Source organism: Tachysurus vachellii, chromosome 17, assembly GCF_030014155.1.
Source record: "Tachysurus vachellii isolate PV-2020 chromosome 17, HZAU_Pvac_v1, whole genome shotgun sequence".
NCBI classification, from domain to species: domain Eukaryota; kingdom Metazoa; phylum Chordata; class Actinopteri; order Siluriformes; family Bagridae; genus Tachysurus; species Tachysurus vachellii.
The window spans coordinates 5,680,079-5,697,541 of record NC_083476.1 but is presented as its reverse complement, the minus strand read 5'-3'; the positions used below and the strand labels follow the sequence as shown (position 1 = coordinate 5,697,541).

Sequence of the window (17,463 nt, the reverse complement as noted above, 5' to 3'; positions counted from 1 at the left end):
CATAATTCAAAGAAGTCGGGATAGACAAAGAAACTGTCAGAACCGTGAAATAAAAGAAGAGAAGTGTGAGAGGAAGAAAGCCCTTATAAAAGAGCATAAAGGTCAAAATAAAAACCGAGGTAAAAGGAGGCTTTGATGAAAAGCTCTTAAAGCTTTTATTTAAACATCTTAAAGGATGTTTAAATAGAGAAGCTATCAGATAGGTACATCAAAAGCATTTGGAAACTTAAATACGTTCTGCTTTTAATACATTAATGACGAAGTTTACGAGACGTTTTGGACACCTTTCTCAGATTAAAGAGGAAGAGTTGTAATAGTGTCATTTTTTTAGTTGTATGATTAGACAGGTCAATGCTGTAAAATACAGATTACAATGCATTTACATTTGTACACGTGGCTGACTGAAACCCCAAAAATTTCTCAACACCTCCATCTGTACCCCTAAATCAAACTACAGCAACCTCCGTCTCCCTGAGCACGATGCACGACTTCTGTACAAATCCTCTAGCGGTGTAAAACCTCTACTGGTAGAAACATGGAACATTCCTAACTCTGCTCCTGGCATGTTCAGGACTTTATTATACATGATGGCTATGAAACAAAGAGAATAACATGCCGTTGCTGACCAGAATTAAATGGAACATTGTTCTATTTTTGTCTCAGCTGCACTGCACTGAAGCCAGAGTCTCTTTTGGCTGAAAAAAAAGCATGATAAAAAGACATGATAAAATACTGAGAAATAAAAGGTCATTTAGAAAAAAATATATATATTTTTAAATTATACAGTTCAGACTGGGTTATTATAAAAATGTGAATTCTACTCTTAAAAAGATGAGTACCTGGCTCCTCCACCTCCCAGTACCAAAGCGATGGCGTTGCCAGTCAGGACTCGTGCCAGACGAGAGAAATCAGAGTGGCGGTCTGCAGGCTTTTGGAACACACGCTGGTACATCTCTCTCTGAAACGCAACACAAAGAAATATTAACTGTCAGTCTGAGTGTTTTTAACCCTTGTATGTTGTAACCCTTATTTTTGTTACACAGCCAGTGTTCGTGGGTCTGTTTGACCCGCTGCATTTTTTGGGTTTTTAATTCAACACAATCAAAAATTTTATGTTAAAATACTCTACAGATGTTTACTTCATCCCAATTACAAGCAATATAAACAGCATATGTGGTTAATATTTGCCCTTTACCTTTATTACATCACATTTTTTAATTAAAGTACTACTTGTTTTTTGTTGTTTTTTAATAAAATGTAATAAAAAAAATATAATCAAATTTAATCAAGTTATGAGTGGAAAAAAAAAATCAACAAATTTACAAGGAAGCAAAGTTTTTGTATATTTGATGTTTATGTATATGGGTCCCACAGACCCGAACAACATACAAAGGGTTAAAAACCAAAAATTGGTTAATTGGGCTTTGTCTGCACCGTTGAGCGACGCTTTAATACTATTAATGTTGATAAAGCGTTAGAAAAAAGTGACCAGTAAACTAGAGTCGGTCTTATGTTAACCTGTTTGCAATAATAACTTGACGTGAGTTTGTGTGTTACCAGTTTGGGCAGACTCCTCTTAGAGAAGACCCTACGTGGGCAGGACAGATGCAGGTGTCTGGAAATCCAGCTGCGCATGTTGAGCCACTCGGCAGTTCCCGTGGGTGGAGGCGCATCCTCCCGATGCAGCAAAACCAGCTGTTTCTGAGCCCTCACTGCACTTCCTTCCAGCATCCGCTCCAGCTAGAAACACAGGAAGCATGTGACAGAGAGGAAATCCACGGTTTATAGAGAGTCTAGGACCCCTGCGATGTTTTTTTTCCCCCCAAAGACAACAAAATCCTGTTTCATAGTGAAAATGATTTCATTTCTGTGTCTTAAATATTTATCTATGCTTCAGGCTTGTGTTGTTTTCCTTTCCAAATCACTACTCCCATAATTACATGCTCATGTCACTAAATCCAAGATTTAACAGCACTGCTATAAGGGTTCACAGGGTTTAAATAAAGGTCCTATTATGAATTATTTTTAGTACGGTTGTCGCAATGCAAGAGGTACGAGTCATGTAGTGAGATTTAAAACATATTGGATGCTTTCACTCTGCTGGTGGCAGATTTCAAGTTCAAGTTCAGGTCCCCGGTGATGACAGCCGTATGCAAGAGAGCAAATCTGCCATGGTCTCGGAGTCTATCACTTGTCAATCACAGTGATATTAGCTAATCACGGGCATCATGTGAGCTCATGTATGCTGAATAGACTAGCTAGCACTTCTCTCTGATTATGTTATGCCGGCTGGCTGGCATCATGTCACAAAGGAAACACATGATAATCTTCACCTCATTCTCAAATATCAAGATGTTTCAAAAAAAAAAGAAAAAGGGAGGAGAGCATTATTAATGACGTCTGGTAATTTTATCTAGAAATATGTACCTCGCCCACTGCTGGGTCCTGTTCCCCAAGCCCAACGATGATGATGCAGTCAGCCTGGCGGATACAGCGCTGGGTCCAGGGTGTGAGAGAGCTGTCGGTTTGGTACAGAACAATACGATGAATATCCTCTTGCTGGCCGAGCCAACTCGACAACCTGTACTCGTGCACACTGGGAGGAAAAAAAAAAAAAATACATCAACGTTTTCATTCATATTGTCAAGTAAAATCTCAGGAAATCTAAACCAAATATAAGCTCACACTTCAGTGACAATACTAAAGCCACACTCCCAAAATGATGGTCAACAAGATTAACAGGCAGTGAGAGATTTTGGATGATGGTGAGGGAAACTATTTTTTTGCGTCCTTGCTATCTACAGACCTGTCCAATGCTGCAGAGCCCAATCTCTGTTTAATGATGTCACTGTTCAGGAGGAGAGTGGGACCTAGTGGTTAAAAAAAAAAAAAAGAAAAGAATTCAATTATGTTTTGTAATTTTCATAACTATTATTCATACTTAGACAACAGACTCTGGAGTGAATACTTAAGCGACATACTTTTGTAAGACATAATGCAGACAAGGCACGCATGAAAATCCTTCTCACAGGAAAGCCTCATTAGGTATAAATGAAATGCTGAAACACTAACAGCTGAAGCAATCATACTGAGCTCAATAACTCTGCCCAGATGAATGTAAATGAAGAGGCGTGCTTTTCTTACCGATTGCAATGAGAGAATGCTGGAGCTCCAGGGTGAACGCGGTCAGAGGAACTTCCTCAGATACAGGCAACACAGCCACGGTGGACAGGTTGGAGGCAGGATTGCCAGCATCCCACTTACTGCACGGAGTGTGCAGAGACAGACTACGGGCTGGAAAACCACAGGCACAATCATCAAATCAGAGCATACTGTGCAGCACAAACTCATATTTCAGAACTAGTTTGTATCCTAGTGCTACTGCTTAGTAAAAATATCTCCTCATTAATTAATCCTGGAATAACAGGCTTCAAATTTCAAAAAGCAAGTGATTTTATATATCGTCGCTGTCGGGCGGAAACCTCGTATGTCCAAATTTTGTCAATTTCATATTTTTTCACATATCTATGCTATTGGTCAGTCCCCACGTGGGTCTGTTATTTTTACAAGTTATTAACCAATCTAAAGTCTTGAAAATAGCTTGAGCGCAAATCTCTTAACTCCATTAGACGCTTCAACTGTCTGAGAAATCTCGTAACTCCACCTCTTCTTCACTCCGCAGGAGAGCTTCGCGACAGCATAATCTCGTATCTCCCTGCTCCCAAGTCATAAAGCTTGTATCTCCGATAAAACGTGACTTTGGGAAAATGTTGTGTTAATGTTGGTACACAACAGTATATGATAACAATATAAGGTATAATAACAACTTTAACGATACAATGTTTAATAACTGAAAAAAATACTGCGTTTTTTTAATTTCCTGAAAAATAATGGTTTTGGAGATACGAGGATTCTGCCCGACAGCGAAGATATCAATATACACCTACCTGATAAAGGCCCATTAACCTGCTGAAGGATCTTCTGCCCGAGCAGATGAATGAGTCGTGTGACTACCTATGAATGTCATAGAGAGACAGTGTGTAAATTGAAGACCAGAAGACCTCCAGAAGAGTGAAGACCTGTGTAGTGAATCAGGCACCTGAGGGAACTTCCTCTTGATGGAGCTCAGTGCTCCCTCTGGCAGTTTAGCTAGCTCGGAGTCTCTAACAGCATGTACTGTAGTGGCTCTGTTCTGATGGGTCAGAGCCTCCACCTGTGAAGGGGCACACACACATACACACGCAGACACACGCAGACATACGCAGACATACGCAGACACACGCAGACACACACAGACATACACAGACATACACAGACATACACAGACATACACAGACACACACACAAATACACACACAAATACACACAGACACACACACAGACACATACACACAAACACATACACATACACGTGCAAGTCCATCAGAAAATAATTTTTTGAAATACAAATACAATCTATATACCTTTTATATAATGTTTATGTTGTATATTCCCTAAAAGGTTATAATTGTGAATTTACAACTCATAATTTCTTCATATACTAATAAAAGATTCCAAATAAGCATAAAAGTATCCAAACACCTTGTAATTTACTTCCAGGTCGAGTCTTTGTATACCACTGACCTTTGACAGAAACTTAACAAATACTGACCCGATACATAAACAATGTCGTGTGCCTCTGTTTAAATTGTTCACTGGTCATTTATTTTTGGGCTTAATATCATAAAGTCATAAAAAAAATGAAATGGGTACCTGTACATGGCAGCAAGTATTATGCAACCTATTTATTTGAATGGTTATGTTTAAGTTAAGGTTTTGCTTGCCAAATCTTTGCTAACAAATGTAACCAAATTTCTATCTTACTAATATACATTTTGTTTATTTAGATCATGCTGGCAGATAAGAAATACAGTGCCTTGCAAAAAAAAAAACAAAAAAAAAACTCCAGACTCTACAAAACATGTAAACAGCTTCAAAACATGTAAGACTTCTGTTCTTTAAATAACACAATACCAGGCCCATGACATAGAACATGTCTAAATTTGGAACACCACATTAGGAGCCTCGTGACTCTTGACGAAGCATTTACGCCAACCTTTGCAGCATGTAACCATGGCATCAGCATTGACAGGTATTCTTAGTAGCATGGGTGTCACCACGGAGACGCACAAGACTCCAACCAATCAGACGACAGAGGGTATGTATAGAAAAGCCAGGGAAAGAAACCATTACCTAATGCTCCGTCATTAGGGCAAGGAGAAAACACTTTAAAAATAGAGTCAGGGATATAAACAATCTATTTTATGAATGAATCTATATGACCAGAAAAAAAATCACCTCAGAAATAGAATATTTTGAGAGAGAGAGAGAGAAAGAGAGGGAGATGCCTGAAGCACTGTTCACATTGCTGTGTACTACTGATCGAAAGCTGAACTTTTCACTGGCTCCTTTCCTTTTCTTCCCTAAATCCTGCTTTATAAATAAATGTGCATTAGCGACGCTCACCACTCCTATTAGGTCTCCTCTACCATACTCTCCAGTCAGTTCCTTCTTCCCATCCTCCTTCAAAATGACCGAACGCAAGCGTCCGCTCAGAACTATGAAGGTACTGTCGGACTTATCACCTTGCCTGAGAAAAAAAAAAAAACAGAAACGGAAGAAACCTTCGTCGGCATCATTTTCATGTACTCGTATTCAAAAAAATATTCTTTGATACCAAATATCCAACATTATGTGATATTATGTAATGTAACAGTTTATTTGCCACACTATTGTACAGACAGACAACACAAGATTACAGAAATATGGATGCATTTCACAATCGATGATGGCAATCAAACTGTGCTCTGTTTATTTAGAGGAGGAATTGGAGCATATTTCTACGATACAACTCACCTAATAAAACATCACAACTATAAGAGAGCTGTGAGAAAATCAACGGAAAGTTGGACAGAATATTAATGTGGTACCTGTAGACTGCTCGGCCGGCTTCCACAGCCATCCAGTCGAGCGCAAAGTCAATCTGTCTGACAAATGGGGACATCCTGCGCACTACGGTGTGAGCTACATTTAGCACAACCTTAGGTTCTGCACGCATGATTCTGGTACACAAACAAATTTGACCAATTAACTTGGAGATAATTTAGCAAAGGTTAAAAAATATAATGTTTACTTTAGCATGCACAACATTTAAGGGACACTTTCCTAGACTTAATTTTTAATCTGACGCTACAATTTTTTTTTTTTAAATTGACAGAAACCCAGATTTTCACATCTGGTGTTCTTTGCCCTTCAGTGAACTGGCTTTTCCTCCTAAAACCGTTTAGAAATCAGTTAAACCAAAGACGTTGGCACCTTTGGTGACCTTCGTGTTGGTGTGAAATCTGGAGGAAACTTAGCTGGACCACCTAAAACCGAAAAACGCTGGTTGCTGCATTACTTTTACCGAAACCAGAACATGTTAGAATCTGAGCCACACCCAATCCTGGGCATCATATAACATGGGTGGAACTTGTATTGTGAAGCTTTCAGTAATGAGTTACATGCCAAGAGAAAAGGATGTGGTGGCGTACAGTATAAGCTGAAGGCGTTTTGCTTGTTTGTTCGTTCCAGTAAACAGTTTCGACTGGAAGTCACCAAAACCTTTGCCCAATGTCGAGGAGAAGCAAAGAAAAAAACCCAGATTTAATGGGCTTGTAAAATATTAAAACACAAAAATAAATTAAAAAAAATGACCTCATGCTGTATTTTACAAACTTTCATGAATATAAGAAGATAAAGAAGAAATTTAAATAAACGATTCCTCGATTTATAAGTAGTTTGCAAAAAATTCATGATGATAACAGAGCCTGATCCATGCAAGCTGTTGTGGTACAGATGGAGGTTACACTGTAGAGTGAAAATGATTTTATGCTCGTTACGTACTCGTAAAAATGAGTTTTGGAAATGGACAGGAAGGTGCAGTCCCGGTGAGCGCGCACACTGAAGATGAGTGGTTCCCCTGTGAGCACAGCCAGCTGACCCACCAGCTCTCCAGGGTGAGTCACAAACAGGCAAGATTCCTCCTCACGGTCGATCATCCGCTGGTACACATGCAGTAAACCTGAAATCACAAACTGCACACTCACTTCCTGCAGGCCACACACACACACACACAAACACACACACACAAACACAACACAAATTTATAGCTCGAACATCAGGTACATTACTGCTTTAAAAACATCTGCTGAAGTAAACACTGCTTCTACAGTCTCAGTGAACAAACTGTGTAATCAGACTGCAGGATGATTATTACCTGGTCTCCCTGACGTGCCACTACAGCGCCGGCTTTCACCTGGTGCAGAGTCACTCTGCCCTCTAATAAACCGGGGTCCTTAAAACACACATTAAATGTGAATCTTTTTTTTTTTTTCTTTTAACCACACTCACAGTACATGGATGTATTAGGGTCGACTATAAAAACATTTTTCTTTTATTCTATTGTACTTGTGTGACATTGGGTGTTAATGTCAAGCTGTAACGGAACAATGATTAACTATAGAGCATTTCTGTAATCGCAACAACAAAGAAGAATGAAATAATAGATACGTAGTAAAAAAAAACAAAAACTATAAGATTAAAGAAGATGCAAGACTCTGGATAAGAAACGGGACAGGGATCCGCACACACTCACCTGGAGTTGTATAATCCCCAGTAGGTCTTTTTTGGCTGCTTGAAAGATTGCACCCACTTTACTGGGAGGAACATCGGAGCTCCCGCCGCTGTCTGTGTAATGATATACTGCAGATGGAGCTTGATGCATGGTCACAGTCTTCTTCAGAATGGACTGAAAAGAAGAAGATAAACTAGATAAATGCGTGCATTCGTGTATATACTAGTTTAATTGTATGAGGGGAATAAATCAAATAGAAGCATTACTTTATAGTGAACAGGGCTCGGAAGTGGATCATCCATGGTCACTCTTGCTCGCTCATATGCCATGTTCAGGTCGTTCCCAGATATCCCTGCTCAGGTGAACATTCAGGACCAGGTTTCCAGAGACAAATTAAGCTCAGTCATAATCTAGACTGCAGTCATATGAGCTTGGTACGTCCAGTACCAAGCTTTATCTGAATATGGGATCCTGACCCATAAATGCTAAGTAGTGCTAAATTTCCATCTAGAATCTCAAATCTAACATTACAACTTTAGTGTACATTGCGAAATGAAATCGAGAACATCCGCTAGTGTGTCGTGGCCCTGACTATCCCTCTTAAGAAAGTAATACCTGTGCTGTCTACTGGTGCTGAGACAGATCGAGGTTTCCTGATAACTGTAGACAAATTCTCTGAAGAAGCCGTTTTCCCTCCATCTGGAAAAAAAAAAAAAATGTAAAAATTCAGAACATGCCAGGAATATAAATCAATCCCAATTCATGTTTGTGTCTGTGCTTGTGCACACCTGAGTCTGTCAAATCTGCAGGTCCTTGGCCGTAATCTTCGTCTAACTGCGTGTGTGAATGGGGTCTGCGTGGGACGCGGCCTGGGCTTCCCTCAGCGATCACACTGTTGACTGCAGTCAGAGGCACAGCCTGCCTTTCCTATCAACACAAAGCATACAACAGACAGTGAATCGCATTTTATTTCCCTGCCTTTCAGATTTCATTTTAATAAAAAGCAAATGGGGTTTACATAAAACTTTATCGTTATGTGCCACGATACATGCTATTCTCAAAGTACAACCGCATGAACCAAGAAATGTAAGATAAGAGGGAATTAATCTCAGTTTACACTACATCAGCGGAGGACATGGTGATGGCCTGCAGTAAACAACTCGGCCACGATATGCTGACGGAGCCAAAAAGCCGTTTACTAGCAAATGAACAGGACACAATTAAGGCCAGGTGTCAAAGAGGACAAACAGCTCAAGCAGATCAGCGTGTTCCCCACTGCTAGGAGTTTCCTGGAATGAGGAAGTGAGAGACAAACTATGATTTGAGTCACAGCTAGGGTTGAGATCGATGACCCTGAAACCAGTCAAGCCAATGTCCTTTAAATGAGAACTAAGGCTTCATGATCACTTTCGTTCATTCTCACTGCACTTTATAGCTGACCTACAGTCAGGATTCACTATGACTATGGATTTGGCATGAAATAACTGAACGGATGTGTGCCTATGTGCATGAGTGTGCACAGGAGGGTGTGTGTATGTGTGTGACTGTAACTGTGAGCATGTGTGATTCCCAGTATGACTGTACTTTGTGTGTGAGTGTGTGTTGTTCCGGGGATTTAGGGGTTGACAGGAATTTACTACAATTCAGTAGAAGAACTATATAGCTGTGTGTGTGTGGTGTGTGTGCGGTGTGTGTGTGTGTGTGTGTGCTCTTACGGGATTAAAGAGTTCAGTGGTTAGTCCCAGGTAGTTATGCAAGGCAAGGAAGGTCACTCGCTGCAGCCGAACCATGATGATCTAAAACATAGACAAAACCCAGTTACTAGAACAATCACCGATATGCTTCAGTCTGTTTAAGTCTCAAGTCGATACTCATTTCCCCTTAAGAAAAAAAGAATTGGCCAGGAAAGATGCTTCTGTTGTCTAAAAGTGGCTTCTTTAATTCTTTACTAGAGCTACAAGATGCGTGCATCATGTAAACTTCATGCCTTAATCAAGCCGAAGCCAAAAGACGTCATTGGGCGTCATTTATCAAACTGGATACAAATTCACTCATAAATCGTTGGCTGGAGCATTTAGACTTAAGAACTATTCATTTAAAAAATCCAGAGAGTTCGGTCAGATCTGCGTATCGCTGTGATCACAGTGACTCAGTATTGTGCACCTCAATTGATAGGCACCAAATTCTTTGATTGTAGAAAATTCTAGGAAAATGATAAAAGCTTACATATTTCAGTTACACACAGAATATACATTTTGTAAAACATTCAAATCAGGACCAAAATATATATATAAACAAGAAGAGCTAGAGGATGTTCTCAACAACTGCTGTGCTGCAATCGCTGAGCTGCATCACTGAACACTGTACTCCCACTATCTGGTGTCACTGGTTCCCTTTTGAGTCTGGTTCCTGTTAAATAGGTTCTTCCTCCTGTCGTCTGAAAGAGTTTTTTTTCCTTTTTACTGGCTTGTTCATTAGGAACCTATATACAAGTCAACATCTGGATTTCTGTAAAGCTGCTTTGTGACGGAATAGATTGTTAAAAGCAAATAAAATGTAATTCAACCAAATTCTACACTCAAGTTGGAGATGGAATAGTTTCGGTAAGATTCGGTTCAGTACCTGTATAACTCTCACTAGTGTTTCTGGATATTTCTCAAACACAGCCTCGAAGGCAGAGGCAGGCAAGCGCAGGATGGTGGAGCGCGCTGCTGCTCGAGCAGACACGGTCTTATACGGAGCAGGATAACCCTACAGAACATATCAGTAAAGGATGAATAATATAGGCATTAAATATAGTGTGCTGGCACTAGATGAAGGACAAAAAATACATAAGCAAAAGAGAGAGGGAGAGAGGGACTCACTGTGATGATGTCTAGAATGCTGAGCAGGCTGTGAACGCTGTCTCCGGGCAGCACGTCCTTCACCACAGGCTCTGTGCCATCCTGAGGTTTATATTCACACAATTATGCAAACATAAATAAGAAACTAATAACTTATGTCTAATGGTTTTGGATTGAGCATGCGTCAAAGACGACAAGCCGTGGCGTATAGAGTTCCTTATTTTTACTGGGATGTAATTTACATTTACATTTACAGCATTTGGCAGACGCCCTTATCCAGAGCGACGTACATAAGTGCTTAAATCTCTAGCATTGAATACATTAATGCTGGCTCACTAAGTTACATACTTAAGATACCATGAGTTTAAAACATTTGTTCAAAGTTACAATGAAAAAGTGTCAAAGGTTTTTTTTTTTTTGTTTTTTTTTTAAATGCAAAAGATGGAAAGAAGTGCTAGTTGAAGTGTTTCCTGAATAAGTAGGTCTTCAACCGCCGCTTGAAATTCCCAATGAGTCAGCGACTTAAGACCAAAAATGACATCAATATTTACACATTTACAATATATACAGAGAATTTTTTTTTTTTTCCAATAACACTTACCCTTTAAATGCCAAGCGCATCTGACCTTTGAACCTGAAGTGTATTGAAGCGAAGTAACTAATATGTTACATGGGACATGTGTGGTGTGGGATCTCACGTTTTCATGGATATATAACTCTAGTCTCCCGTCCTGCACCACATAGATGCTGTCATCGTCGTCTCCTGGTTTGAACAGTCCCTCGCCCTCTTGCAGCTCAATAAACACCATGTGTCGACAGAGCTCGAGAAACAGAGGTTTCTCAAAGTGACCTAGCACTCTGGCGCACACACACACACACACACACACACAAAAAAAGACCTCATATTTAAAACTCATTCTCAGCATCTTTAAGTGGGTAGCAGTCACATGTTCTACAAGAATGTAGAATACTTAGAAGAAAGCAGATTATAAAAATAGCAAACCGCACTGCAGTCATTTAGGACCTTCGTCGGATGTGCAGGGCGAAGTGTTTTTACAAGTGACGACAGTATAAGTGTTTGTGTCATTAGGTTTAACAAGGAAGTAGTGTTTGGTTCAGCATTGTTCTTTTGATCTGGACGTTTTGCTGAGAACGAAATCTAGTTAAACTGATGGTTGACAAAAATAGGACAATGAGATCGCTTAATACATGAAAAAGTATAATGTAGCATAGTTTATGCATCGTTTCTAATCATTCAAGTCTTCTACATCTATAATGCGCTAACATAGCTAGCGTAACACTAACAAATCTTTGTGTGTGTGTGTGTGTGTGTGTGTGTGTGTGTGTGTGTGAGTTGTTGTTTGCATGTGAACGAAAAAATGTACGCTACAAAACAGGGCAAAATGTTTTGTACTGACTGTCTAACTGTCAGAATTACCAACCTGACGTTCTTAAGCATGTAGAGGACTTCAGATGGCAAGTTGGAGTTCTGCACATCAAACTCTGTAAGATCTGCCTCCAGCAGAGAGGGAGGAGGCTCCTTGGGCTGCAGGGTTGGTGGCTCCTTCTTTATCCTCAAGATCCTGCAATTCAACAACCAGAAGGTTATAAAAACTTTGTCGTGTTTCACAGTTTTACACTTTCTGCCTGACGGTCAGAGCACATTTATATAGTACCTTCGAGCTATACTCAAGACTTTAGGTCTTTTCCGAGGGCGAAGTTTAGAGACTGAAGTAGAAGACAAGGGTGTAGAGGACAGAGTCTGGACCTGAGAGGAGGCAAGGAAAAATAAGTGGACATTAAAGAGACTTCCTGTAAATGATGTGATAAACAGTGCCATCAAGTGGTCAGAGGAAAATGGAGGTCTAGTGTTTGAAATACAGAACAAGACACAATCAGGTTCTGTTCAAAGTCTTGAAACTTGGAACGTGAGAACTGGGCGCAGACATCACACTACAGGAACAGACACTAACCTTTCTCATGATCTTTCTCCCATAGAAGAGAACCTTGTCTCTTTTCCTGAAGCGATATCGAGGTGTACCTGTCTGCTGACCTGCAAAATACACAGAACAGCACATTACATAAATGGGGGGGGGAGAGAGAGAGAGAGAGAGAGAGAGAGAGAGAGAGAGAGAGAGAGAGAGAGAGAGAGAGAGAGAGAGAGAGAGAGAGAGAGAGAGAGAGAGAGAGAGAGAGAGAAAATTCAACTACATGGACTATAAACTTCCAGGTATACTATTCATAATCCTGATTACTTTTTGCTTTAGTTTTTTTACTTTTGATTACGTCCGCAGCAGTGATTCTGACAATAGTTCTGGCAGGAATTCAAGTCGCATATTTATTTTAATGCAGTTATGGTTTCCATTATAAAACTCATTGTAAATGTGCTTCAGTAAGAGTTTCACCAAAAAACAAAGACGTTCAGACTTTCCATCTTCTTGGTGACTTTTTTCTTGTTAAATTGGAGAGAGAGAGAGAGAGAGAGAGAGAGAGAGAGAGAGAGAGAGAGAGAGAGAGAGAGAAGGAGAGAGAGAGAGACACACACACACACACACACACACACACACACACACACACACACAGAGAGAGAGAGAGAGAGAGAGAGAGAGAGAGAGAGAGAGAGAGAGAGAGAGAGAGAGAGAGAGAGAGAGAATTGAAAATGCTAGGGCTAAAACGAAAGCTGCTAGAAACATAAATGATAAGAGGAAATAACTCTTCTTGCAGATGTTTCGCAATATGACACATAAGGAACTTTGGTCTTTATAACACGCTGCTCTTAACCACAGTGTATCACACCATTACACTGGTGATAGTTCTAAAGCACAACATTCTTCTACACAGAATACTGAGCACAAAGGGTTATATTGGCTAATAGAGGGCACGGACATACAATGCTATAATTTGGGTCAAAAGTGCAAGATAGAAGAGGAACAAGTGGTATAACAATGTGGTGGAACAATGTGGTAAGGTCAAGGTTAGAAAGATTTAAACTTACCAGCTAACTTGTATCTGCGGTAGAGGAAGAGCACAGAGATGCCTATAAGGCACATGGCCACCACGGCCCCGATCAACACGCCTGTCAGCTGCAACACAGAGAAACAAAGCACATTTTTAAGTCACAAAGCACATTTCTAAGTCACACATCCTGTATGAAAATCAATTGTGCTGTGGTTTGGCCTCACGACTTATCCAACAGCAACAGACATAATGTTCATTTCTTATGGCCGACATTCAACAGAATAAATAGAACAAGTAAAATATTAGGTTTCAAATGGGACTCCCATACCATTGTAGTCTGCATCCTCTCCTCCATAAACTGCTGCACACGTGCACGAAAGTCAATTCCAGCGGACATAACCTGAAGCAAAACACAACATGATCACACGCTGTAGAATTTTGTCTTTAAACCGTGACCCTCATATTACAAGGTTCTTTGAATGAAGCATGAATGAAACGTGTGTGGCCTTGTTCTATCTACACTCGGACAGCCTCAGCACGGTAAGCTGGGTGAGTAAGCTAAACTGTAAATGTTTACATTTACAGCATTTAACTAGCATCCAGAGCGACTTGCATCCCATTTATACAGCTGAGAAATGAATTAAGGGCCTTGCTCCGAGACCCACTGGTGGTAGTTTAGCTAATTGTTTAGCTAACGCCATAAGCTGTGGTAGCTTAGCCAACCATTTAGCTACCACATCCCATTTTCTACAGGTCACTGATTTTACAGTTTGTAAATAATATGGCACCTCAGAAGATTCTGAGCAAGGGGCAAGCTAATATGGTGACTAACATCAAATAATTAGGATTAAATATTACTGATATAAGCTAACTACTATAGAATGCGCCTAACACACTGAACTTGAACACTGAAGTTCATCCAGCTGATGTGTTAGACGTTCTTGTGTTGTTGCATAGAAACACATTTTGTAATGGATTTTGTTATATTGAAATGAATCATTGAGTTAAAATGGAAATTCAAGGCAAAATTTCAAATAAGTGATATATAGTGTATTTTAGATCTTAGAGACTACATTAAAGGTGGGGTGCACGGTGTTTGAAAGCCAATGTTGACATTTGAAATCACCGAAACAAACATGCCCCAACCCAAAAGGGTGTCACCCCTGTTTTGATAGCTCCGCCCCACACATACATACGCAACCCAGGCAACTATTATGGCAGAACCTGCTGGGGCAGCTGGCAGAGGGGATATTTTTTATCAATAAATGAACTTAATGAGTAATTTCATGGTACAACACACAAACATAAATGTGTTTTTGTTGTACTGTGTGTTGTACCATAAAAGTTTTAGCTCCGTTTCATGAGGAAGACGTAGGAAAGCTGATCCTATATTAACACGGGTCCTGCTTCTTGCATTATCGTAAGCCTCTTTTCACTTTTCGTTTTTATCTGCCATGTCAATCTTTCAATTGCTTTCTGCTAATGTCATGCATGCGCACTAAACACTCTCTCCACCGCATATTGACAAGACACGCCCCTTTCTGCTCATTGGCTACACGTTTGTTTTGTTTGTCTGCCCACCCCACCTTTAATGTACATATAGCATACTAAAAGGTGCTCTACGAAGGATTAGGAGGCATTTCAGTTTAGTTTATAGGCTTATAGCCATTTATGAATTACTGGATGTGATTTAGAGATTACTTAATAAGAAACAGTAAAACTGAACCGTATAAAAAATAGATCATTTAATCTTATAATTATAATACAGTTCTATCAGTATTTGGACACTTTTCAAAAAATTACTTAACTTTTTACGTAACCTTAATATACAGACCTTGATAAGCTTTATATACATGTTTCCACTTCGTCAAAATTACAATAACAATAACATGGTCATGAAATGTGAACTCTGATTCTGCTGTTTCTAATCTTTCCTATTTCAAAGCACTGGAGGCGTCTTTGAAGCCAAACAAAATTTTCGTTGAGGAAAGTAATCTTCCTCAATCTAGCTACTGCTTACCTCAGGCAGTTTCCTTCCTGACTTCCTGATATTGAGAGAATTTTTCAGAACCCACTCGAGAGAGAGAGAGAGGCCACTTTTTCCATAATATGCACACCTACATTATATCTAAGATCTTCAGCCATTTTATCAGGAGTATCTACCCTACAGTGATTGCATAACTATTTGAACTTTGTCACAGATTCTGGATTGAGGTCTAGACTAAACCATTCCAACACATTCAGTTTTTGTTTTCAATCTCTATAATGTACCTTTGGCTCATTGTCCTACTTGAAGCTAAACCTCTTGCTGAGTGGAACATGTTTCCCTTTAGGATTGCCCTATATTTGGCACAATCCTCAATCCTGACAAGTGAAATTAAACAGTGAAACCACCACCATTCTTCGACTGGATGTTGATCTCTCTGATGATTTTTTCCCACTTCAATAATATGGATATAAGCGGCATAAGTATGAAAGCCAATATATGTTTATGTTACATGAATATTAGATTTCTTTTCCCATTTTGTATAATTTTATTATCCTATTAAACTGGTCACCTGAATAGAAATCTCATCCTCCAAATTTTTACATTTACATTTATTGCATTTAGCAGACACTCTGAACCAGAGTTTTATTTCAAATTATACAACTGTGCAGCTGAGGGTTAAGAGCCTTGCTCAGGGGCCCAGCAGTGGCAGCTTGGTGGACCTGGGATTCGAACTAACGACCTTCTGATCCAATGCCTTAACAACTAGGCTACCACATCCACATTTACGAAGGCTGTGAATGAAACCATTGTGTGTATACGCATAAAATATATAAATTAAATAAAATATATATATATATATATATATATATATATATATATATATATATATATATATATATATATATATAAAAATAAAAGTGTGTGTGTGTGTGTATTATTATTATTTTTTTTTAATCATGTTTCACTTATTTTCCAGAATTTTTCCCGAATTTAAAAAAAAAAAAAAAAAACATTCAAAAGAAGGTCTAAAAAAAGGTTTTAAAAAGGTCACTTACTGGAAATGCACACGATGCTCCATATCCATCCATTTCTACAAACAGAGAAAAGAATCAAAGCATGAATATAGCACACTATATACTTATATAACACACACCTTATTAGTAATGTAGACTACTTCTAATTACAGTATATATACTGACTACCTAAATTAATGCACTATTAATACACTAAATTAGCTAAATTATACTAAATTAATACTAAAATTAGCTCACTCGTCTTACAGCAAGCTTAACTGATCCAACAATTATTTTGATTTTCTTGACAAGAATTCACAAACATATACAACTAGCTAGCTGTGGTGTTAGCTCAATACACTAAATAAAATAGAAATACAACACACTAAAATATAATATAGTAAAATAATAAATAATATAAATAATAATAAATAATATAAATAATAATAAATAATATATAATAATATAATCAAATAAATAATACATAAATAATATAATAAAATAAAATATAAAATAAAATACAATACACTAAATACACGAAATAGCTGTGGTTAGCTCAATACACTAAATTAGCCAAATTATACTAAATTAATACGCTAAAATTAGCTCACTCGTCTTACAGCAAGCTTAACTGATCCAACAATTATTTTGATTTTCTTGACAATAATTCACAAACATATATAACTAGCTAGCTGTGTTGTTAGCTCCATGTACACATTAGCTCCATGTACACATTAGCTCCATGTACACATTAGCTCCATGTACACATTAGCTCCATGTAAACATTACAACTCGTCATACACTTACCAATATAAAGAGTTGACGTCGTAAATTTCTACATTAAAATTCTACAGCTAACTTTCATAATTCCTAAACTTCATTGTAAACTTCTACATGCACTCACTTCAGGGTTCTAAATACGACTGTTTACTTCATCTGTCAGTCACCTTACAGCAAGCTCTCTCGCTATTGGTTGTTTAAGCATGAGCAAGCCAATCAAAGACG

The 17,463-nt window shown here is 38.8% G+C and overlaps 1 protein-coding gene across 1 annotated transcript in view; it reads right to left on the bottom strand.

The window, feature by feature from the left end:
• pnpla7a (patatin-like phospholipase domain containing 7a) overlaps positions 1 to 17,400 on the bottom strand; it is a 27,157-nt gene extending 9,757 nt beyond the window's left edge. The window contains exons 1-26 of the mRNA XM_060890322.1: positions 17,266 to 17,400; positions 16,501 to 16,535; positions 13,784 to 13,855; positions 13,493 to 13,580; positions 12,471 to 12,550; positions 12,174 to 12,265; positions 11,940 to 12,080; positions 11,196 to 11,355; positions 10,519 to 10,599; positions 10,277 to 10,405; positions 9,370 to 9,450; positions 8,443 to 8,581; positions 8,270 to 8,353; positions 7,921 to 8,006; positions 7,676 to 7,828; positions 7,298 to 7,375; positions 6,925 to 7,130; positions 5,970 to 6,101; positions 5,506 to 5,629; positions 4,100 to 4,213; positions 3,948 to 4,014; positions 3,145 to 3,294; positions 2,807 to 2,870; positions 2,428 to 2,596; positions 1,558 to 1,740; positions 840 to 958 (exon numbers count right to left, since the gene is read on the bottom strand). Coding sequence (XP_060746305.1) covers positions 840 to 958; positions 1,558 to 1,740; positions 2,428 to 2,596; positions 2,807 to 2,870; positions 3,145 to 3,294; positions 3,948 to 4,014; positions 4,100 to 4,213; positions 5,506 to 5,629; positions 5,970 to 6,101; positions 6,925 to 7,130; positions 7,298 to 7,375; positions 7,676 to 7,828; positions 7,921 to 8,006; positions 8,270 to 8,353; positions 8,443 to 8,581; positions 9,370 to 9,450; positions 10,277 to 10,405; positions 10,519 to 10,599; positions 11,196 to 11,355; positions 11,940 to 12,080; positions 12,174 to 12,265; positions 12,471 to 12,550; positions 13,493 to 13,580; positions 13,784 to 13,855; positions 16,501 to 16,533 — 2,825 coding nt within the window. The 5' untranslated portion in view covers positions 16,534 to 16,535; positions 17,266 to 17,400. The remainder of the gene's footprint in view (positions 1 to 839; positions 959 to 1,557; positions 1,741 to 2,427; positions 2,597 to 2,806; positions 2,871 to 3,144; positions 3,295 to 3,947; positions 4,015 to 4,099; positions 4,214 to 5,505; positions 5,630 to 5,969; positions 6,102 to 6,924; positions 7,131 to 7,297; positions 7,376 to 7,675; positions 7,829 to 7,920; positions 8,007 to 8,269; positions 8,354 to 8,442; positions 8,582 to 9,369; positions 9,451 to 10,276; positions 10,406 to 10,518; positions 10,600 to 11,195; positions 11,356 to 11,939; positions 12,081 to 12,173; positions 12,266 to 12,470; positions 12,551 to 13,492; positions 13,581 to 13,783; positions 13,856 to 16,500; positions 16,536 to 17,265) is intronic.
• Positions 17,401 to 17,463: the final 63 nt, after the last annotated feature.